At 43.1% G+C, this 21590-nt stretch overlaps 1 protein-coding gene across 6 annotated transcripts in view; it reads left to right on the forward strand.

Annotated features, from left to right (window-relative positions):
* The window catches only part of LOC131668197 (irregular chiasm C-roughest protein-like), a 99014-nt gene that overhangs the window by 68700 nt on the left and 8724 nt on the right, over positions 1-21590 (forward strand). For 2 of the 6 annotated variants that reach the window (XM_058942141.1, XM_058942144.1), the window contains exons 3-12: positions 35-267; positions 11122-11322; positions 12272-12399; positions 14316-14467; positions 16417-16730; positions 17657-17897; positions 19201-19362; positions 19823-20085; positions 20952-21199; positions 21404-21533. In XM_058942141.1, the coding sequence (XP_058798124.1) occupies positions 35-267; positions 11122-11322; positions 12272-12399; positions 14316-14467; positions 16417-16730; positions 17657-17897; positions 19201-19362; positions 19823-20085; positions 20952-21199; positions 21404-21533 (2072 nt within the window). The remainder of the gene's footprint in view (positions 1-34; positions 268-11121; positions 11323-12271; positions 12400-14315; positions 14468-16416; positions 16731-17656; positions 17898-19200; positions 19363-19822; positions 20086-20951; positions 21200-21403; positions 21534-21590) is intronic. The other 4 variants (XM_058942142.1, XM_058942145.1, XM_058942143.1 and 1 more) reach the window with 3 other exon arrangements.

Here is a 21590-nt window from a genome sequence, read left to right on the forward strand (position 1 = left end):
GAAGCGCTAATTGTGACGATTTCTGACGTTTCAGGTGACTTCTCACTACTGATAAATCCAGTGGAGCTGGAGGACGATGGAGTCTACCAGTGCCAGGCGTCACCGACGAACGACGGCCAACCAGGGCTTCGTTCGCGGTTCGCTCGCCTGAGCGTGCTCGTGCCACCCCAGAAGCCGAAAATCAGCCAAGGTGACTTCCTCATCACCACCGAGGACCGACAGCTCGTTCTCGAGTGCATCAGTGAAGCTGGCAAGCCACCAGCGGAGGTTCGTATTACAAATCCACTCTTCATATTTATTATTGCCCTGGCTCTCAATCTATAACACAATCAATACTTTCGACCATGGCGAGTTTTATGGGTTCTCACATGAAAATGGGATATGCAATGACATTATTTTTAACAACCAATAAAATATAAGCTCGTTAAAGCATAATTAAGCTTATGCACGAGCAGAAAATATGCGGCAGAAGGGGAGGGGAGAAAATAGCGTTAACCAAAGTTCATATAATACTTGCAGCTTGATTACGTTCGGCGGCAAAAGAACTAAGCGATAATTTTAAATAATAAGTTTTCTCTCTCCCTCTCTCCGATCCGTCGAACAATGCACTTTTACGCATAGCCATCATAAACGCAATGCATTACCGTACTAATTCATCCGTATCGAAAGCGAGATAGGTGTAGGCAAACTGCCGTTTATCGTTGCGCTCTCAGGCGCGAATACGAGTGCGCGTGCACGCGCGCGCGTGTGTATACGCGCCATAACGAATTTATAAGCCGCAACGTGAAAAAGCGTCCGAAGCTTTTCGCTTTGGCTCCGTTCGGGCTGTGTATACACGTGATGGAAGTAATTTGGGATTGAGGTTAATCCCCGCTAGTAATCAACACCCGGATCGCAAGCGCAAGCGAGCTTCCCTCTCTCTCTCCCTCTCTCTGCCGCGCTCGCGCGCTCACGGTTATAAGTATGACTTGTAGATTGAGTTGTAATTAAATCGAGCTTAACTCGGCAGACTGAAAGAAGCGCTAGCGAGTGTTCCATTAACCGATGCACTGCCTCTCACTGCCTCTCACTGCCTCCTGTATATATATATTTATAGCTTGAAAAAGAAGGCCAACTCAATTCGGTGGTCTTAGCTGTTTGGAAAAAAGAGAGAGGTAGATAGAGGGGGTGGGGGCAAAATAGATTGCGATCTAGCCGCAAGAAGTTGGAAACGAGATAAAAAATGGAGCTGCACTTTGAAATCGTATACAGCAACGAGTCGGACTCTCTTTCAGCTATCTTAGCGGGAATAATTATTTCTCGATAAGGTGGTTAACGGTTTTTCATTAACTTTTATTCCCTCTTAACTCTCATTCAATATCATCTACCCTTTTTCGCTGTAAAATAGTAAGCGTTAATCGTCGAGCTGTAAAAAAGAAACAAGCCACATACTCCGGCGAACGCTCCGGTCTCGCGTAAAGTATCGGAAAATTGTTTATCTTCGTTATTGAACGAACGAAATTCACAAAGTTCGTGCTTGCGAAGAGTAAACTTTTCAACTTTCAAGTTCTCTCCCCGACGGGGCGATCACCGACAACAGTTTTCAAATAAACAGTCCAACGTAAACAGCGCGCAACCGTTCGTCGTAAATGTACATATCGATTCATCAAAGTTGGCGAAGGGGTTGTAGCGCGGTATAGCATGCGGCGCATCAAAGATCGCCGGAGGCTTCTGCGTCTCTCTCATATACATGTATTCTTTGTAGTGGGCTCTTGTGCAGCTCTCCCCTTGCTCGCGCACTTGCTTTGTACATCGGCAGACGCGACTACATCATTTAAATCTTGGCTCTCTCTCCCTCTCGCTGCTGCTGCTGCTGCTCTCGCATGTAAGTTAAATACAATTAGAGCCTGATTACAGAGTGGCTATATAACTGTCGCTCACCTTGGTGAGAGCGGGTAATTAGGCACGTATTTGCCGAGGAGCCATCCCGATGCAGTTTTTTTTTCTTTTCTCTCGTCGTCGACGCTTCATTATTCATAGCACGCTAATTATTTCGTCTAGTCTCGGCGCTCGCCATGTACTCGTTACTGTTATGCCCGTTCCTCTCACTCTGGATTCTTTTTCTCTGATTGCCGAGCGCTCGCCACTCTCGTTTAACTTGATTGCAGTGAACAGGCTGCTCCTCTTGTTGTGCGTTGCGCTTGCGACATTATATCCTCGAAAGTTAAACTACAATGGACGCTTGGCGTATTATTTAACCTTATTAAAAACTTTTCAATTTACGCACGCAGTTCTGAGCTACAGTGCCTTACATTGTTCCGATTTGCGGCACGTTATTTTCTCTCTCCAACTGCTGCTCTGAAAATTGAATTGTCGGAGCGTGACCGAAGCTTTTAATCCAATAATTTAAACAATATCGTGCAGTAGAAAAAGTGATATAACGATTATGCGTTGCTATTGAAAACGAGTCGCTTATAAGAACCGTTCGTAAGTCAGTCGTTCACGTACAGATTTCGTAGATCGGCAAAAGGCTATTTGGATGAAAGAAGCGCTTGGAACGAGGGCAAAGAAAAATCCATGTACAAGAAGGCAGTCCTGTCGCTCGGTTGGCGAGCAAGAGCTCAAGCAGCTGCCACATGATCGATGCGCGGACTTATAAGTCGCACGCAGCGCTCTCAACAGGTTCGAGCGCGCAGCTGAGACTTGGCAAGCGGGTATATGTATATATATTGGCAAAAGAAAAAAGAGAAGCTCGAAAGCAGAAAGAAAAATCGGCAGCGACGAGCTCGACGAACAGCCGACTATCCTTCGCACCTAATTACCAGCCAATTAAGCGCAATTGCTTCGCGTTAGCTAGTGAATTTTGCAGCGGCCCAATTAAGCCAATTTCCTTATACGAATTTCTCGCTTCTTATCGACAACTGGGTACAAAGGCTACTTCAGCCAGCTAGCTAGGTTGGTAAATGTAATGGAACTTTTGGTCTGATTGGAATTGCTGATAATTTCGTTTTCAATTATTCGGATGTGCTTGATCAATCAAATTATACGTCCAGCGAAGCTCACTCGACTGAAAATTCAACTTTTGTAATTCCCATTCCTCCTTCGCCAAAACGAGAGAGTACAATTTCCAATATCGACGACTCCGCGGCTCTAGCTGGTTGGCGAATCACCCGAACTTTTGCCATCTTCCATTCCGAAAAATACCAAGCCATTGATTATTATGTGAGCTAGTTCTTGAAATTCATCATGAGGAATATCGAGAATGTCGCTTACACGCGAGCTTATTTTTTTCATTCTTCCTTTTCTTTCGCTCGCCATTGGAAATGGAAACCCGATTGGAAATTATGGTCGAGACCGAGAGAAAAGTCGTTGCAGCGCAAAGCACTTAAGGAAAGTTAACGCTGATTCTTTGAACCTGTTTCCAGACCGCGCTAGAGCAAGAGCAAGAGAGGGAAAGAGAGGGGCTCTTTAGTGAGAATTCCCCAGCGCGATAAACCAATCCGAGAAAACTTTTCGCGGAAAGTGAGTTGGCTTTGAGCTGCTCGATAATGATCACCGGAAAGGGACATCTTTAAATGAGATCAGAAATTTTATCGTTGAAAAACTACCCACCTCTTTCTCTCTCTCTCTCTCTCTCTTTTTCTCTCTCTCCCTCTCTCTTACACACACACTCTAGTCGTGAATTGAAATGATTTGGTGACCTTACATTGATAAAAAAAATATTCGAGCGCAAAAACTTTGACCGATCAATTAATCTTATCGGAAGATTTCAAGTAATTGTTACCACAATCTCATTTTCATTTGATAAAATTCTTTGATAATTCAAATAGCCTAATCCCTTTTTTTTTTGTTATTTTTTCTTTTTTAAAGAAGAAAAAATAACAAATAATCAAGCTCAACAATCTACTTATCAAACTGCCCACGCACAAGCTGATTTTCATCGAGACAATAAAGGTGCAGATTACTGTTTTTTTTTTCTTAGGGTAGAGAAACGAAAACGACTCAGAGAGAAAGAAAAAAATGAGGATTCCAGAGGCAAGTGAAACATACACGAAGTGCGAGTCAATATAAAGTTGGAGAAAAGCCGTTTACCTTCCGACTCCCATTTGCACTGATCGCCAGTGCTTTGTTGTGCGCTTGTTAGCGTAGCTCTCCGCACGCTTGGAACAAACTTTCCAAATGTAATGGGCGAGTGCGCGGAAAGTTCCTTATTAGTTTCGACATTGATCGCGCACACTAGCGACAACGAGGATGCCTGAGGTTTCCTCTATTGTAATTCTTTTTTCCGATTTGTTTTATATTCTATTTTGTCTGCCAGACAACCAAAAAAAAGGTTGGCGAGAGCTATATTGATGGCGCTCTTTGATATCGTTCCTGGATTAACGTGAGTGACTTATCGTCCAAGCTACAGAACACCGAGTGATGAATGCTCGAGGGGAGCGTCGTGCACGCTTTGATTTGGGTATAAACAGCGCTTGATTTAGTGGTCGGAGGCGCGAGGAAATTGAATTTTTGGCCAGACGGACTTGATTTCATTTTCAGACCATTTACTATACCGATACTGTTGTCACATGAGTTACGCTTTGTCTCCCAATCAGCGAATCGTTCAGTTTTCGTCTGCAGTTTTTTACATGTTCACCATCAATGTGAAACCAAAATGTCGACGGACAAGTGAATTTTATTCCGTAACCTTATTACTTAACGATAGTCTCGTGAGTTGAAAAGCAACTAAGATTTTTAACTGAAAATCTCTGTCGACAGTTTTGATAAAATTTGCTGAAAGTAATAAAACCGAGCAAAGCGGGGCAAAAAGTAAAATGTCTCAATTTTCCTCTGATTTCCCTTCGCACTCGTCTGCGTCAGCAGTCTCTTCCGTTCGAAACGACGACAAAAAAATTATTACGCCTCGAGACCATGGCCGTACAGTTAAGTTAGAGAACAAGAAGAGATGGGAGGGAGGAGGTCGGACGAGCAAGAAAAAAAAAGTGTGGCGAATAAGGCATGGAAGCTGGTTGATAGACGCGAGATCAGGCTTGCAGCAGAAAATCCATGGGCGCGCGCACGAAAATAAATTAGGGCGGCGCGCGGTAATCACACAAGAGAGAGCAGCTCTAATGCACGGCGCAGTTCTTATCTTGGCCCTTAAATAAATAGCCCGTAATATATGGGGGGCCTGGCGGCGCACGTACAAGTTTCGTTATCCACGAGGCGGTAACGGCTCTCGTTAATATGATATACCGGGCGATAGGATGGCCGAACTAATGACGCCCCCGTCCCTACCTCCCGTCCATACTCCCAATGTGTACGTACAAGTGTGTGGGTATGTGTGTGTGTGTGTGTGTGTAGCAGCGTCGGAGATTTCGATTGAGCCAGCGTTATTATAAATGGCTAGTAGACGCCAACTTACATTGAGCTAGTGGGCCTCAGGGGCCTATATTAGCATCGACGATGAGGGAACTATATTGTTATGCGCCTTTTGCCGTTTTGGGTGCTTGCTATAAGAGGGGTTGTAAATGTCCCTCTGCGATAGGAAGCGAGGAGAAAAACTTTTGGATTGCTGGATACTACTGTATTTACGTGTGCTGGCAGCTAAAGCAGCCTTTTGAATTTTGAACGTACTTTTACTTTGTTTATGATGTAGTAATCATGTAATGTGTGTGCATATACACGCGAGATATTCCCTCTCTCTCTCTCTCTCTCTCTCTCTCTCTCTCTCTCTCTCTCTCTCTCTCTCTCTCTCTCTCTCTCTCTGTTGACAAAATGTCTTTCATTTGTAACTGTTGGTAAAAATTTCGATTTGCAATAGTACTCATTTTTATATATTAAGAATAAAATGAAAACTTGGTAATTCGATATCAAATAATGAACCAAACATGGCATACCCACTCAGAACTGAAACACAGAAGTAAATTCTCGTGATATGTGATTCTTAAAAAAGAAATGTCTACCTTCATGAGTTTATGGTTCTTCCACTAAATTGACATTTCAAAAGAATTTGCACGATATATCTAATATTCATTCCAAATTAACTGATAGCAAAAAGCTCGAGTACGTTGTCTGCGCGTCGTTATCAGAATAGCATGCTCCTTGCATAAATCATTTGGCGCATTAAAGTCGAGAGGTAGAGAGAGAGAGAGACGTCGCTCGATTACACGGTAAGACTAGTTAATATGGGCTTGGCCCTCTGTGTCTCGCTCGACGCGCTAATCCGATTACGAGCATCCGATCCAATAATTCTCCTCGACGATTTCTCTGCGAATTCTCGCACCACTACAGTTACGAGAAAGAGCGAGAGAGAGAGAGAGAGAGAGAGAGACACCGTATAAATTATCCGTTCAAACGTCCCTGTCACTGGTACTGTTGTATAGATTGTTGAGCGCTCCTTGCTGATTCGTATAAACTAATGATTTGCCTAAGTAGAGTTATATAAACGTATACGTATGCATAAACTAGTGACATAATAGTACCACCCCTCCACCCCCAATCCCACACTTGCCGCGATATCTTAGTTTTCGGGTGAGGAATATGCATCAAAAGCGCGCGACGCGACGTGCTTGTAATTTTGCCAAGACTAAATGAGAGATCATCGGCTTCGGAGCTTAGTATGCGGCCTTTTTATTATTGGCGCAAATCACATTTGCTACAATTTTCATGGGATAGTTCACGTCATAATCTGTAATTAGTTTTTCAGCGATGTTCGTTTATTTTTCCTGTCCAATTTCTATGCTTGGATATTTTATAGAACTTCCTGAATTACGTTTTCGAACGAGATATACTATAATTAGAGCTTTTTGGAGCCAGTTGAATTATTATAAAGACAACAATTCCGTTTAAGGGAATTATACTTCAAAAACATTTCTCGGTACTCGACGAGTAGCTTAATACTTAGCGTTTAGGGGTAAAGTAGAAAGGAACTGCCATTGAAACTCGTATTGACCGAGCCATTTCATATTAAAATACCTTGATTAGAATTAGTTGTATTTTCCAGTAATTTTCATAATAGCAAGAAAATCTTTGTATTGATAAATTTTTTTAATAATTGAATAAATTAACATATAATGCAATTACAAGCACCTGAGATCTGAATTCTTACAAGTACCGCGGTCGAGAAACAAGGATATAGCGCAGGACTGCAATATCTTCATTTTCTGTAAATTGGTTTACAATTATAACCCAAAGTTCGCTTTCCGACGCCTTTGATTATCAATTCCTTATAGCAGTCGCCCTGGGCTGTGCGCGCCTTCGTGCCGACCAAGCCTTTAATGAGGCTCATCGATTAAAAAGCTCCCCTCCAATACCCTTCCCCACTCGAATTTAAGCCGTTCACATTCGAGATAAAAGCTAACTTCTGCTCTCCCTCTTGCGCTCTCTTGTGCTCGCGCGAGCTTGATTTGGATTGCTTTTGTGCATTGGCAAATAAGGCTGCGCGTTTGCGCATAGCTTAATGCTACTGCTGCTAGTGCTGGGCGACTCGTTAATTAATGATGATGAGGCAGACAGAAAGCTTTCGTTACCTTGGATTTCGTCTGCTTTAATTCCTGTTTTAACAATGGCATTTCGTAGAATCTTCACTGGAAGAGCTTTTGTCTTGACAGCGTGATTTCATTTTCTTCTAGAAGATGCGCAAAATTCATTCTTTCATTCGATTGTATCGTTCATTATTAAACTATGCAAAGGTATTCTAGTGGCTTTCAATTTGATTGGTTATCGTTTGAGCGGGTATGCGATCATGTTTTCCTATCAAATGTACTTTACTTGAAAGTTTTTTACGGTTACCACGTATCTTCATCGTAGCCTTCCAATCGTAACATATGCTACGTTATTCAAAAGTTCAGTTTATCATAATGAAAACTGGAAAACTTGGCACCATCGGAATAGCGATTTCCTTTGTTACTTACTTTTTTGAGAAACATTTAAACATTAATTCGTATAATATAAAAGAATTATCTCTGTGTGACATACGTGCACGAATCATAAAAATCACTTAATTCGTGACATACACGTATGAAATGGGCATAACACACAATATACGTGTTTTATTCTCTTTGTGATATATCAAACGCATTCTCCAATATGCGCTACTTTTACGAGCGCTCGACCAACGGAAGGAAAAAACTGCCAACGGTTAAATTAAGTTGAACGTCACTGCGATGGCGTACACGTCTGTCAATCGGCTGCATTTTATACAAAAATTGTCCAGCTTTAATAAATAATGACAACAAATATTTTTTCGTAGTATTGCAATACTGCAATTTTCATTGAAAAAGGGTGTGATTGAATGGAATAACGTACGGCAGTCAATAAAAAATGAAAAAAAACAGCAAACGGAACGAGCGCGATATTTGTCAATTTTTGAACATGCTGACCTCCCGAATAGACGAAAACTTTGAACAAACAAAAAAATATTTTATTTTTCTCCCGTCCTAAATTACACGTGTCCACAAGTTTGGACCGAGAACTAATAAAAAAAAAAAAAAAAAAGGCCAGTACGTTCTAGGAAAAATCATCCAATCGAAAAAAAGAACGTTTCGCTACATATGGAGAACCGAAATAAAATTGAAAACTAGCTCAAATAGAAGAGTGCGAGTGCGCTGAAAACTTCGGTTATCGCGGCAAATGTCATCCAGCGACGCTTTTAATCATAGCCGCATCACTTGTAAATTCGAGGAGATTCGTTGTGGAATTACGTTCGTGTCTCCCGTACATTTACGATCCAGCGGAATACACCGGATTTGCAGAGTGCGAGCGTGCGAAATGGAGCATTAAATTTTGCGTCTATGTTTCGACGCGCACAATTGCAGTTTGGAAATGTCGGTAAAGCTTTCAATGAGGATTTTTTTTTCACCGGCGTACTATACAGAAGGGAACAGCCACTCAGCCTGTAATGCATGACATGCAGCTTAAACTGCGAAAGCAAAACTTGAAAGCTAAAATACCATAGAAATGTATGGTCGAGCAAACAACCAAGCGAATTTCAACGATAGTTACTCATTGCGATGCGCTTCGCGACCTAGTAGCATCTTGTCGTATCTGTCTGTTCGAAAAGTAATTTTTCCGTAAAGTTCAATGAATTCGCCATAAATAGTGAGCCGGTCGTAACTCTTGGAAATGCCAATTAGGCAGTGAAAGAAGGAGAAAGGCTGATTTACAATGGAATATAAATCGTTAAAGGCCGTGACAAATAAATCAACGATTAAATTAATGAGCATTATGAGCGTAGAGAGGCTCGGAAATTGATACAAATCAGCTATTTAATCGCGGAAATAATGTCGCGGGGCATTAATGAAATTACTCGCTCAGAACTGGACATTATTTCGCACGGCGAAGCACGGCCAAATATACACACAGACCGCATAAAGTGCATTAAATTAGCGAAGCGAATTAGGAAAATTGCGATACGCGAGTGGAGTGCGGGTGAACGCGGCGGGAGGCTGTCGCGGGTGCGCAACCGAAAGTTTCAATCCACGCAGGCACGCGCTGAATCCCATTAACTCGCGAGCGCCATTTAGCGAATTCGCAATTGCGTGCACGCAAAGCATCTCTCCCTCTCTCTTCCTCGCGTGCATCACACGGCCACGCGAGGCCTCAAACAGATGGCGGTGTAACATATCGCTTTCATATCAAAAGAAACGAATGCGCCAGGTATCGTCGGTCGCGACGGGCGAGCGCGCGCATATTGCGACGTTATTCCGGTCAAGTAGCGTTGGCCCGTAATGCACTTTGCAAGAAGCTGCCTTCGCATCGTCGCTCTATACCTATATGCCGTGTGCACAATGCATTTGGCCCGAGATAAAGAAATTCGTGGAATTCCCCGAGCGCTGCTCTGCCCGGATCAAAGCGTTGCGATCTGTATGTGTATACGTGTGCGCCTGCTTGCTCGCGCGCGCAGCTCTGCTGTGTATGTGTGCGCGCCAGCGTAGCGATGAAAAATGCGGCCGAGTATGTGGCGCCGGGAAATCGATTCGACGCGAAAACTGTCGTTGCCCCAGCTACATGAATCACAGATTGCCCGAATAGACGGCAAAGAATGGCGTCGAATTCCGAGTTTACGACTTTTTGAATTTCATGAAGCTGCCACCGACTTTTCTTCTTCCTCTTCTCTGCTCGCTCCGCTATTTTTTTTTTCTCTCCTTCGTTCTCTTTCTCTTTTCCTCCATTTCCTATGTTGTTCATGTTTCGCAATGCCGACTTTTATTAATAGCGCAGGTCTCTGCACGATCATTAATTAAAGCTTCCGATGGCGGTGTTATCGTGGTTCCGAGAGCGTCATTAAGTGCCGGAATAGTCGAAGTCGCAAGCCGACCAAACTAATAATCTCGAAAGCGATTTCAAGAGAGTCCTATGTGCGCGCGCATATAGGTTTATGTGGGTGTGCAAAGGGGGCGTGTACAGCGAGGCTGAAGATCTTTAATCGCTCGCGCGCCCACTCCGAGCATACATGTATATACATACGCCACTCCAAACAATTTCTACTTGTTTCTCTACAGGAATCATTTTTTATTCTCGCTCGCTGGTTTTGCGCTCTCAGCTTTGAGACTGGATTATGAGTTTGAACAAAAGCAACACATTGTGCTCGCAATTAGTTGTCACGAATTGCGCTAGCTTGCGTAATTACGAAAAGCAATGATGGCATAGATTGAGAAACGATAATCACTCTACAATGTGCAATCAAGTCAAGTCGATAGTCAAGTAGAAGAGTCCGTGTAGGGTCAGACTGCGGAGAGCTTTTATTATTGCTTATTCTCGTCTGTTTTCGTTACTGTACGGACGATACCGAATGAGAAAATGAATTTTGTAGGAATTGCTGTTGCTGCATAACGATATAAAATGGGTCGAGCGAGAAAATATTGTTGTGGGGTAAGCACGAATAATTGCCACTGGTGAGAAAAAGGCGCAGCTTTTGCTGCGATAGAAGCCTTTGATTTTCGAACGAGAATTTGAGTTATAAGCGAAAGGGTAAGACCGAACTCATCTCCATTAAGACCGCAAATTCAGCCAGAACAATAATTGCAGGTGAGTGGCGTTGGCACGCTACTCGTGGGGCTGTCCGCTGGGGAAGGGATCGCGCGAGAGCTGGCGAGCACTCGTCGAAAAAAGTTGCAGCGAGTGCACTAAAAACTTTCTGGTTTGCGTCTGTTGCAGATAACGTGGATCGACGGGCTGGGCACGGTGCTGCACAGTGGAATCGAGACGCAGCACATACAATACGAGGACGGGCCGCTGTACACGGTCAAATCGATCCTGACGGTGACGCCACGCAAGGAGCACGATAACACCACATTTACTTGTCAAAGTCAAAATGCGGCGGATCGCACGCCGCAGAACGCCAAGCTTCGCGTCGAGGTAAAATGTTCTTTGCGTGCTCGCACGCCAGGCGCCGGCGATACCCCACCGTCAAACTTTCCTCTCGCGCGCACGTGCATTGCCAGCGACTAATGACCGCGAAAACTCTCTTCCTCGCTCGAGCGCAAGTCATCGAGACCATTCGAAGAGCGGCCGCTCGCGATATCTCTTCACCACCGTTCTCGAGGCGAAACTTGGGCAAAGATTTTTAACGCTCGCGAGTTTATCGACTTTTCATCCTCACTGCTTATTGCAAGCTTTATTTAATCGTGCCGCTGGGCCAAGTTGAAATAATGCAATTATTGTGTCGCTCGACGCCGGAACAAGTTAGGAAGCGCGCAACTTTATCACATCTCCAATCAGCTTTCCGACGGTTTATTCGATTAATTAAAGCTCACACCACTTGAATTTGCCGTGGCGCTCTTTCAAGCTACAAACCTGATTTAATATCGTGAGCTTCTATTAATTTAATGACTGACGCTCGAGCAAAGGGCTGTGCCTGTGCCGCGAATAACAAGTCCATGAAAAATTGACTAGAGCTCCGCTCAATCCAGTTGTCAAAGTAAGAAAATTACATGCACAGCTCTGAGGACGTATCGAAAGACTGTCAACCGGCTGAAAATAGTAGTGCTGCGCGCAGTACTGCTATTCTCGGCGCGTATGGATGCGAGCGTCGGTTCACCTGCACACACAGAGGCCACACAGCGGTAGTCTGCTGCTGGAATTTATTTGAAAGCCCGATCAGCTGATGCGGAATGACCCGTGGAGCTTTGGCCGCTCTCTTGGCCGTCGGTTCGTTTGGCTCGAAAAAGAGCAAAACGAGGGAGGACGCCCGCGGCCTGCCAAGCAGCTCGGAATTTTCGCGCTAACGAACACGAAGCGAGGAGAGAGAGAGTTTTCCGCAGTTGGCTCCGCTGCAGTTTTTAAACTATTTTGTATTCCTGTGCAGGTCCGTTACGCGCCGAAGGTTTCTCTCAAGATCCACCCTGGCTTCTCGCAGAACGAGCGGATACGCGAGGGTTCCGAGCTGCGCTTCAAGTGTCGCGCCGAGGCCAATCCACCCATCATGGAATACAAGTGAGTATACGCCCGCGTCTCTATGTCACGGCTGTTTGCGCAACACAAACGTACACGCGAGTGAGAGAAACCACCGGCGCTACTCTTTGCTTCGATTGATTGCGTGTACGGCTGATTACTGGCGGTCTCTCTCGCTCTACGTGCCGCTACTGCTGGCTTCTGGCCTTTCCCGCTCTGCGCTCGCGTGTGCGTCTATACGTATGTGCTCGCCTGCATTTCATTCCAATTGCAATGGATTCTTCTTTCGTCCCCTCGCGCCAGTGCGACGATCGATTGGTTCGCTGTCGACTGATACTGATCAACCATTAGCTTGTACGTGTGTCTGCCTTGCTACTAGAATTAAAGCTGACATAAGAAATTGACTTGTCATACACGGCCGATTCCCGTTTGTATCTGATGCAGCTCTTCTGTCACTCGCTCTACTCGTTTATTCCCTTCTTTTTGTTCGATATGCACAATAGATGCACGGCAGTTTTTTTTCTTTCTACTGCAAAAGCGACTACCAAATTTGTAATTTCATGCACATCGATAAACTCAATTGTAAACTTAGCTGGAGCAGAGAGATAAAACAAAACAGGCTGAGAGAGAAAAGAAGAGACGGGTCCCGCGCATTACCAACAGATCGATATCGGAGAGAGTAATGTCATATCTGACCCAGCTCTTTTCCCGCGCGCACGTTCCGCGCTCAAGATTACTAATCTGTAGCGTTTGCCGCGCAACTGAACGCATACCTATTACTCCAACTTGTTACTGGCGCTTGGGAAGGTAGAGGGGGATAAAACATAATAAATGCCTACAAGCGCAGAAAGAGCAGGATAAAAAACAGGCTGCTTTTAAATATTTACAGAAAGACTCGCTCGTGGTTACTATTTGTTCTTCATTGGCCGCGACCATAAAGTCAAGCGAATAATACAAAACGTCCAATTTATTTATGCTGCGCAAACACCTCAATATTTACCTACCTTATCAGACGCGCACGCCACAGTAATTCGTGCATGAACTTTAGATTTAATCGCGATTATTATAGGCAAGTACCTGCAAATAAAATTAAAACGCGTGAGCGTTCTTTTTTCTCGATCGAAAAGCCAGCCTTTCCAACGTATTATACGAAGCTGAAATTACGAAAAATCAACGCTGCTTTCGAGCAGTTAAGGTGAAAAAAAAAATAATAAATGATCGTTGATGCTCACGATTGAAGCGGCTAAGCTTGCTGAGAGGTCGAACATTTTTTAACGCAAACTTGCTAGCTAAAGGTGGGCTTTAGCGCGGGTCAGAAGCGAGTTTGTACGCGCGCAGTATACGCAGTTGCTTTTGACTTGTGCGAATAGTTGGCGGCGTAGCTGCAAGGCTTACATCTGAAGCCATGAAAGTTATCATGTGTCAAAGTTAGCTGTCGGGGAAAACTTTCTTGTTTTTTTCTTCTTTTTATTTTAACCTCCCTTACGTGCGCGTATACACGAGCAGAGCACGGAGTAATAACTCTCGCAACTCGTTTCCGCGTATTTCTCGCCCGGCAATGCCTGATATGGGTGCTTTCGCTCGTAAAAGAAACAAAGAAAACGAGGAGCTTTCATTATCAAATTCAAGGGCGTTACGTTGGTGTGGCGCTGCTGCTCTGCTCGCTACAGCCTATACATGCGCGATGTAATAAATTTATCGGAGGCTTTTATGCGCGTGTATTGGAAAGCAATATTACTGGTATATTCGAGCTCGCTAGGGAGGGATTTAAGAGCTCTTAAAGCCATGAAATATCGTACACGTAAGAATTTCACTGTTTCGTGAAAATCACTCATATTGCTGTATATGTGCGCATAGCATGTATCAAATCTGCTAACGCGATCGTAACCTTTCTTACACCTCTGACCTGTAACTTTTCAAACGAGAATATGATGGTAATCGCAGTATTGGTTTGACAGATGGTACATCAACGACAGGAAAGCGGTAGGCGACTACACGACGGAGATGGTGATCCACAACGTGACACGCGACTATCACGACGCGATCGTCAAGTGCGAGGTGTACAACGAGGTTGGCAAGAGTGAAGAGACCAAGACTCTGGACGTTACGTGTGAGTATATATACCTACTGAGCTGCAGAGAGGAAAAAAGATATATGAGCGCCAAGAGCGTTAAGTGCCATGGCGCATGCGATGCGGCAATAAGCCAGAAAGTTAATCAGCGATGAATCCCAATAACCGCTGCAGAGAGAAAGACAGAGACGGAGAACTATCAGAGCTCTTTAATTATTCTCCAAGTCGCTTCACTTGATGCTTCGTTAATTCTGCTGGTCCAAGTTTATTATGAACCGCTGGTTAGTCGATTATTCGCGCTGTGAAGCTGCGTGACACATTTTATTGAATTACTTTAATGTAGACGTTTCAATTCAATTCTACAAAATAATAATTCGAATTGCTGATCTCGTGGCCCATTTTATCTGTATTCATTTAGTTGAAAATTTATTAATTCTCGATTCCGCGAAATCGGCATTTGAAACTAGAAATTAAATTCATTTTTACGATGGTCGATTGATTTTCGCAATTGCAAAAAAGTCCACTAACACTCGCCAACTTCTTTCCTCTCCATGCTCAATCGGAATAAGATAAAATCCAATATTTTTAATTGGATCTCTTCCATGCCTTTATCATTCCAATATTCCGACGATACATTCATTTCATGACTTACACATCGTTTATTAAAAATATACATATATTGTTACGTCAATCATTAAATAATGTAATTATTTTTTTAACAAAACCAACGGAATATGTGAAAAATTTATGATGTGTCTCTGCCAATATCTGTCTGATATGTGTACAGATATATCAGCTATATAAAAAAATATGTCTACATACATCAAACAAATATTCGCATAGACGTATCACAAGTTTTGCGCATATTCCGTTTACTATTTTTTAAGTATACTTTTTAAACGAGAAAAAAAGCTTTTACCATGCGAACTTCAGGCTGAAGTGATAAGCGTATTTCGAAAATCAGAATGCATATTTTCAAAACAATTCCGTGCCGTGTATATCTCTGGATGTGCGTATGCCTCGTTTCATATTCAGTCGAGCTGTCAGTGAAGAGAGGAGCCACGTACGATTATCAATGGCAGCTACTGTCGAGCTCGTGTTTGTTGGAAAATCCAGTGTATTCACTCTAATTATTCCAAATATCAGACGTTCTCTCTGTTTCTCTCTCTCTCTCACTCTTTCTCGCGTCTGGCTGTTCCAGTTATCAAAAGCGATAATGACTGAATTGAAGTATTTCGAAATAAATAATGATTCATCGTAAAAGTTTATTCTTTTTAGTAAATACGGTGTGATTAATGAAAGCGCACGTTATATTTTGTTATTTCGCGAAAAATATCCGATTTTTCGCTCACAGAAAACATTACTCTTTTCACTTTTGAATCGCATTTTATATTAACATACTTTGTTTTATGAATTTGTTTACTTTACCCTGGAAAAATTATTTTTTTTGTAATGTACATATAATTTTTTTCAGTAAAAGTGGATACTAATTACAAGAAAAAATAATAATCATTAAAGATTTTTTCAATATAAATCCCCATAGTTTGTTATTTGCGCTAATTCATTTATATATTTAGCTTGAATTTAATTATTTGCAATGGAAAGATCAAAGTATTTGATGGAAAATATAAGAGAAAGGATTACTTTTAATTAATCTCTTTCTTTGCATAAGGAATGACTGTGACTTTCATGTACACGATCATTCTTCGATAAAATAAATCGATTCACAATTGTTTGATCTTTTATTCCGGAAAATGGGTTTGCTTCTGAGAAAAATCTAAAAAAACTGGGAGTAGAGAAAAATCCTATTTTATACTTCTATCTTTGTTGGGACCTTTGTTGGCTCACTTGTACTTGCAGAAATTAAAACATACATTTTTTTTATCAATCGTGTTGACACGTCTGACGGTACAAAAAATATATATGGGTAAAAAAAAAGCTAGAGAAAAAAGCAACAGCAATGAACAAAATAATTTATTTGTTCACAGATGGTCCGCAATTTAGGCATCCACCAAGCTCGGTGCAGTCTCGTTACGGTGGCCAAGAGATCCTGCAGTGCGACGTAGACGGCAATCCCCAGCCAGAGATCTACTGGACGTACGAGGACTCGGATCGTATTATCGCGACGACTTCAAACATCAGCGTGTCGGTGAGAGCGGAGAACGACGCGGGACGTTACTACTGCCATGCGCGCGTGCCAGGCTTCCCCGAGTTAACTGGCTCGGCCAACATCTACATCAGGGCGCCGCCCACCATCATCTCCCAGCGGACCCAGTACGTGCCCGACGAGGGCCTCGTCAAGGTACGTGCCAGCAATACTCTCGTTCTTGCTCTCCTTCTGTCATGCAAGACCCGCGCACACACGCACACACTCTAACGGCCGCCGCATCCCGCGTCTATTGAAACTTTGATTTGCTGGTAAACTGTTTCTCACTCGGAGTGCTCTTTATTCAATTAACCGCACATGCTTCAGATAAAGAATTCTCGATTCAACCCGTTCTGTTGAAAATGAATAATCGAGAAATGATTGATTAATAATTGTTCAGGTGCGAACTTAATTGACTTAACTGTTTATAATCTGATTGCAATGAACGTTATTACGTTACAAACGATCTTTGAGAATCAGATTAATTCTGAGAACCTTGTTGTCTCACGAATGATAAGCTCTTTCCAACCTCGGTAAACATTGGTCTTTGCAAAGGAATAGTTATTGGCGAGACGTTCTATCAAAATTTTATAATTCAATTGCAGACGCATAACAGTACAACGGTAGAAAAAGTAGGAGCTGGTTCGATAGTAATATTGTGAAGCATCATTTTTCTTTAACGACAGTTGGTTCGCTACGATGTGGCGTTGTGCATACACACAGGGCTCTGAAATCCGATCCTGCGAATGGCACTAAATATACGTACAAAGTCGGCATGCAACTGAACGATCAGATAAAAGTTTAAACCGTTCGGGAATAGCATTCCCCTATAACATTTCGCAGAAAATCTATTTTATAGCCTAGTTGTACTGCTATTGGTGCTGCTATTATTGCCGCGATCGTGGTAGCTTTCCAACAAAATCTAATACAATTCTCCCGAACTAGCCCCAGAATCGAATTACACGTTTAGCCTACGTAAGGCACGTTTAAATACTAATCAATTGTAGTACTCCATGTGGCTACAATCCAACGATAAATTGTAAGCAACATAAAGATTGTGACAGTAATGCACATATCTTCAGGTACAGTGTATAGCGATCACGGTGCCAAAGGCTGAATCGGTATTATGGAGCTTCGCTGGACGTGAGCTCAACTTCACGTCCAACAACACGCCGTTCTATAAGCACGAGGACTTCGAACCCGAAAGGGTTGTCAGCACGCTCACCCTGCTCGATCCTGTCTCGGCCTACTTTGGCGACTACAATTGCACTGTCACCAATGCCTACGGCACCGACTCTGCCATCATCAAGCTCACCACGCATGGTAAATTTTTTTAAATTATTACAACCTCAGCCATAAGACAAATGCTACATTTTTTATTACTATCAAACTCTATCTATATACATGCTTCATCCCATTGCCATTAAGTATTAAATTCACGTCGACAGCTTGTACGGAACTGCTCGTACTAACATTGTAATGCGCGCTTGCATAAAAGCCGTATATGTGCTACTTCAACATCGTCGTTATGGCTGCCAAATCAAATTATTCATAGCACGTTGAATTATTATTGGTCGGGCACATGTATTACAGAAATATAACGTACAAATGTCGTCTTCACTGTGAAAGTACCATTCGAGGCAATGTCATTTTCACGATCGTTTTACGTCGTCTAAAAGGTAACATTTTTGACAACGCAGTCAGCCAGCATTTAATTATTTTTCATTGTTTTTGAAATTGCCCGCTATCGGCATCGTCTCGCTTTTTCGTTGACTAACTCGAGCAGAATCGAAAGAGAGAGGAAAAAGTTTCAAGATGTCGTCGTCGTCGTCGTCGTCGTCGTCGTCGTCGCACGGTGAATGGAATTCAATTAAAGGAAAACTCGCGGCGAAAGAACGTTATTGTGAGAAGGCTATCGGTGGCCCAGCTTCGTTTTTTCTCCCTCGGCATTTCTCAAACTCGACGGACTGCAATTTGTTGGCTTTTAATTTCTCGACAATAATGTTTACTTGGGGGGGCTGTATCTTCGAAATTACTTTCGACAGGTTACAAGCAAAAAAAAAAAAAAAAAAAGAAAAAAGAAATAAAACCACTCTTCGGATTGAACTCTCACTCTCGCGATATCGATAAGCTATTTAAAAATGCAAATGTTGCATCAGAGATTCTCTTTTCACCACGGTGCAAACGAGTAATTTCAAGAATTAAATTAAGAGTAAATATTTTTCTTGCAGCGCGAGAGTTTTTTTCATCAATTTAGTAATAAAATATCATCGATAAATTTCGTGAATATCTCTGTACGGATTATCAGATAAAAATGTCAGTGTTCATGAGGTTTTATGCATAGCTTACGAGCATTTAACGAGATAATTTAATTTGATACATAGTTATTGCCCGCTGCGTGGCGATCCATTATTAACCCATACATATAAACGGTTGGGGAAAAATAACGAGTAGCCCGCTGGTTGTCGTTGCCCACCTTTTTTCAGCGTCAACAATAATATTGCGAGTTTGCGCACATAGCTTTATCGCTGGGTCGAGCACCACGCGAGGTATATAGACGTCGCGCGCACCTCATCTTCGTTCACGAGTCAACCTTGTTTTATTAAACTCGGCGCTTGACGCTCAGCGTTGATTCCAGTTGATTGGCAGCTCATCCTCATAGTCGCGGGTCTGGTTATCTGCGTGGTCCTCGTTGGTATCATCGTCATACTAATACTGCATTGCCGCGATCGCAACAAGCAACCGCAGCCAGCCAAGACTGTGCCGCAGGGACACGACAACGACATGCGTGAGTATCTTAATACTGTCTCTGGCGAATTCTCGGTTTATTCGAATAGCCATCTTTTCTCTCCCACACGAGCGAGCTTAAGTTTAATGGGTTTTCCGGAATGCGTTTTATACGTGTCCAACAGGTGGCCATCAACATTCCGCCTGATTATTTTCTCTATTTCTATTTCCCAATTCGCTGAATGTTTATGCTCCGATGCATCGGGTAACAAGAATTCCCTGCTCGTCCGCTCACTATAGATCTCGAAAATAATTAAAGCCATTCTTGTTCATTCGTGCTTTTTGGGGCAAACGGGCTATTTTTATTTTTCAATGTTCATTTTTCTAATATATATCTGAAAAGGATTTGAATCGCCGTTGCGAAATGATTGATTTAAAAGCTTGATGTATCTGTGGGCTGATAGGAACGAAAACTGACTAAAAGAGCGTTCGTAACCACATGTGTTTCTGACGAATTGCAGAGGAGACAGATTCGAATGCGGACCGGTATAGGGAGAGCGACCGCAGTAGCAACCTGTCGGACGTGAAAGCCGACATACGGGCGGGTTCGAGCGTCAGTAACGCTGAGAGCGTGACTGCGCTTGACAGTGAAGGCGAGGGTAGCACCCGAGGAGTGAACGCTCTCGCACTTGCCGGACCAGTGCCTAATCCTATTGCTGGCTTCAGGTACAGCGCTGACTATACTGAGCCTTCTTTCCCGCCCAAGAGCAACGTAAGTATCATGGTGAGTCCTTCGTTCCTTATCATTTTTTTCTGCCCTACTTTGCTTCTTTTTCCCCATTCTTCTGATTGGAATTTCTTTATCTTCGTCGAACCGCAAACTGCCCCACGGATTTCATATTCATCACCGATCAATATCCAATGAGTTCTACGACTATTTGTTTACTGGTTCTTACTCTATGAAATTTTAGATTTTTGAAGAGTTTGAAATTTCATTGAAAATCGAATTTATTTCTCATTCAACGGATATTCTTTGGGCTCTATTTTCTATTTTCAATAAGTTGCACTTTTGGTTTTCAAAAATTTCATTCAATTATCTTTTTTCTCAGACATATATTGGCGTTTAAATGAACATGACACGTGGCATTTGAAATACAATTTTATTTAAAAATTTGTCTTGAAAATTAACTGGGCGTGCATAGGGTGAATTTGTATTTGAATAAACTTTTTATATAATTAGCTTGATGTATAAATTGGAAGCTCTGATTGAAATTCATTAGTAGCATGAAGTTTATCGCATCGAGGGCACAAATAAAATGCAGGTAATCGTTCGAAATATCCACCCGTTAAAATACTCGAAATTCGCGCGAGTAGCACTGAAGTATGTGAAATATACACCTACGCGCAGCTGATGATTGCAATTAAAATGCCAACAACAAGCACCAGAACAATGTACGTACTCTGCAATTAGCGCAATTCAAAATTAATCATCGTCAATAATTAGCTCAATACTCGGGATTCCGCAACGACATTGTCGTCACAGGAGCATGCGCGCGCGCGCGAGAAATGTCGCTTGAAACTCCAATCAGCCGTAAACGCCGCTGGTTGCAATAAACACGTATCCCTCTCTGTCTCTCCCTCGGCATACAGGATGGCAGTAACAACAACGGCTACGTGCCGTACGTGGATTACTCGCGCGACTACATGCCACCCTCGACGCAGGCGGCGATGGGCGCGTCTCGCGAGTCACTCAGCAGGATAGCATCCAGCGGTATACTTGCATCCAAGAAGCTGGGACTAAGCAATGCTAACTTGGGAGGAAATGCTACCCCGCCACAAACTACAACGCCGATTATAGATCCCAGGTTCTCGGCTACCTACGGCAATCCTTATCTCAGGTCAGTATTTATATTCTAATCAATTTCTTCAAGATCGAATGCCGTCCAACGGTCGTAACGACGAGTGACAAAGGAGTGCAAAGAGAGAAGCGAGGCGCGGGTGTGAGCGGGATTGGCTTGTTAATCAGGGCGGCCGCACTCGGTTGCGTCATCAAGCAAATAGCCGTGAGGTTTGAATGCGTCTTGTGTGCTGGTTGGTTGCAGAATGTCGGCGGCCGAGCAGCTGCGACACGCGCCCCACACGGCAATACCGGGGGTGACGCCGGCTCCCCCGCCCTACACCCAGGCCATGCGGATGAATAACCTGAATGCCCTCAACGGCGCCGGCCCACAGGTAATTTTCAGCCATCAATTATTATCGTGCTGCCAAGCTCTCTCTCTCTCTCTCTCT

Source organism: Phymastichus coffea, unplaced genomic scaffold, assembly GCF_024137745.1.
Source record: "Phymastichus coffea isolate CEN01 unplaced genomic scaffold, Cenicafe_Pcof_1.1 PCOF00075, whole genome shotgun sequence".
Taxonomy (NCBI): Eukaryota; Metazoa; Arthropoda; class Insecta; order Hymenoptera; family Eulophidae; genus Phymastichus; species Phymastichus coffea.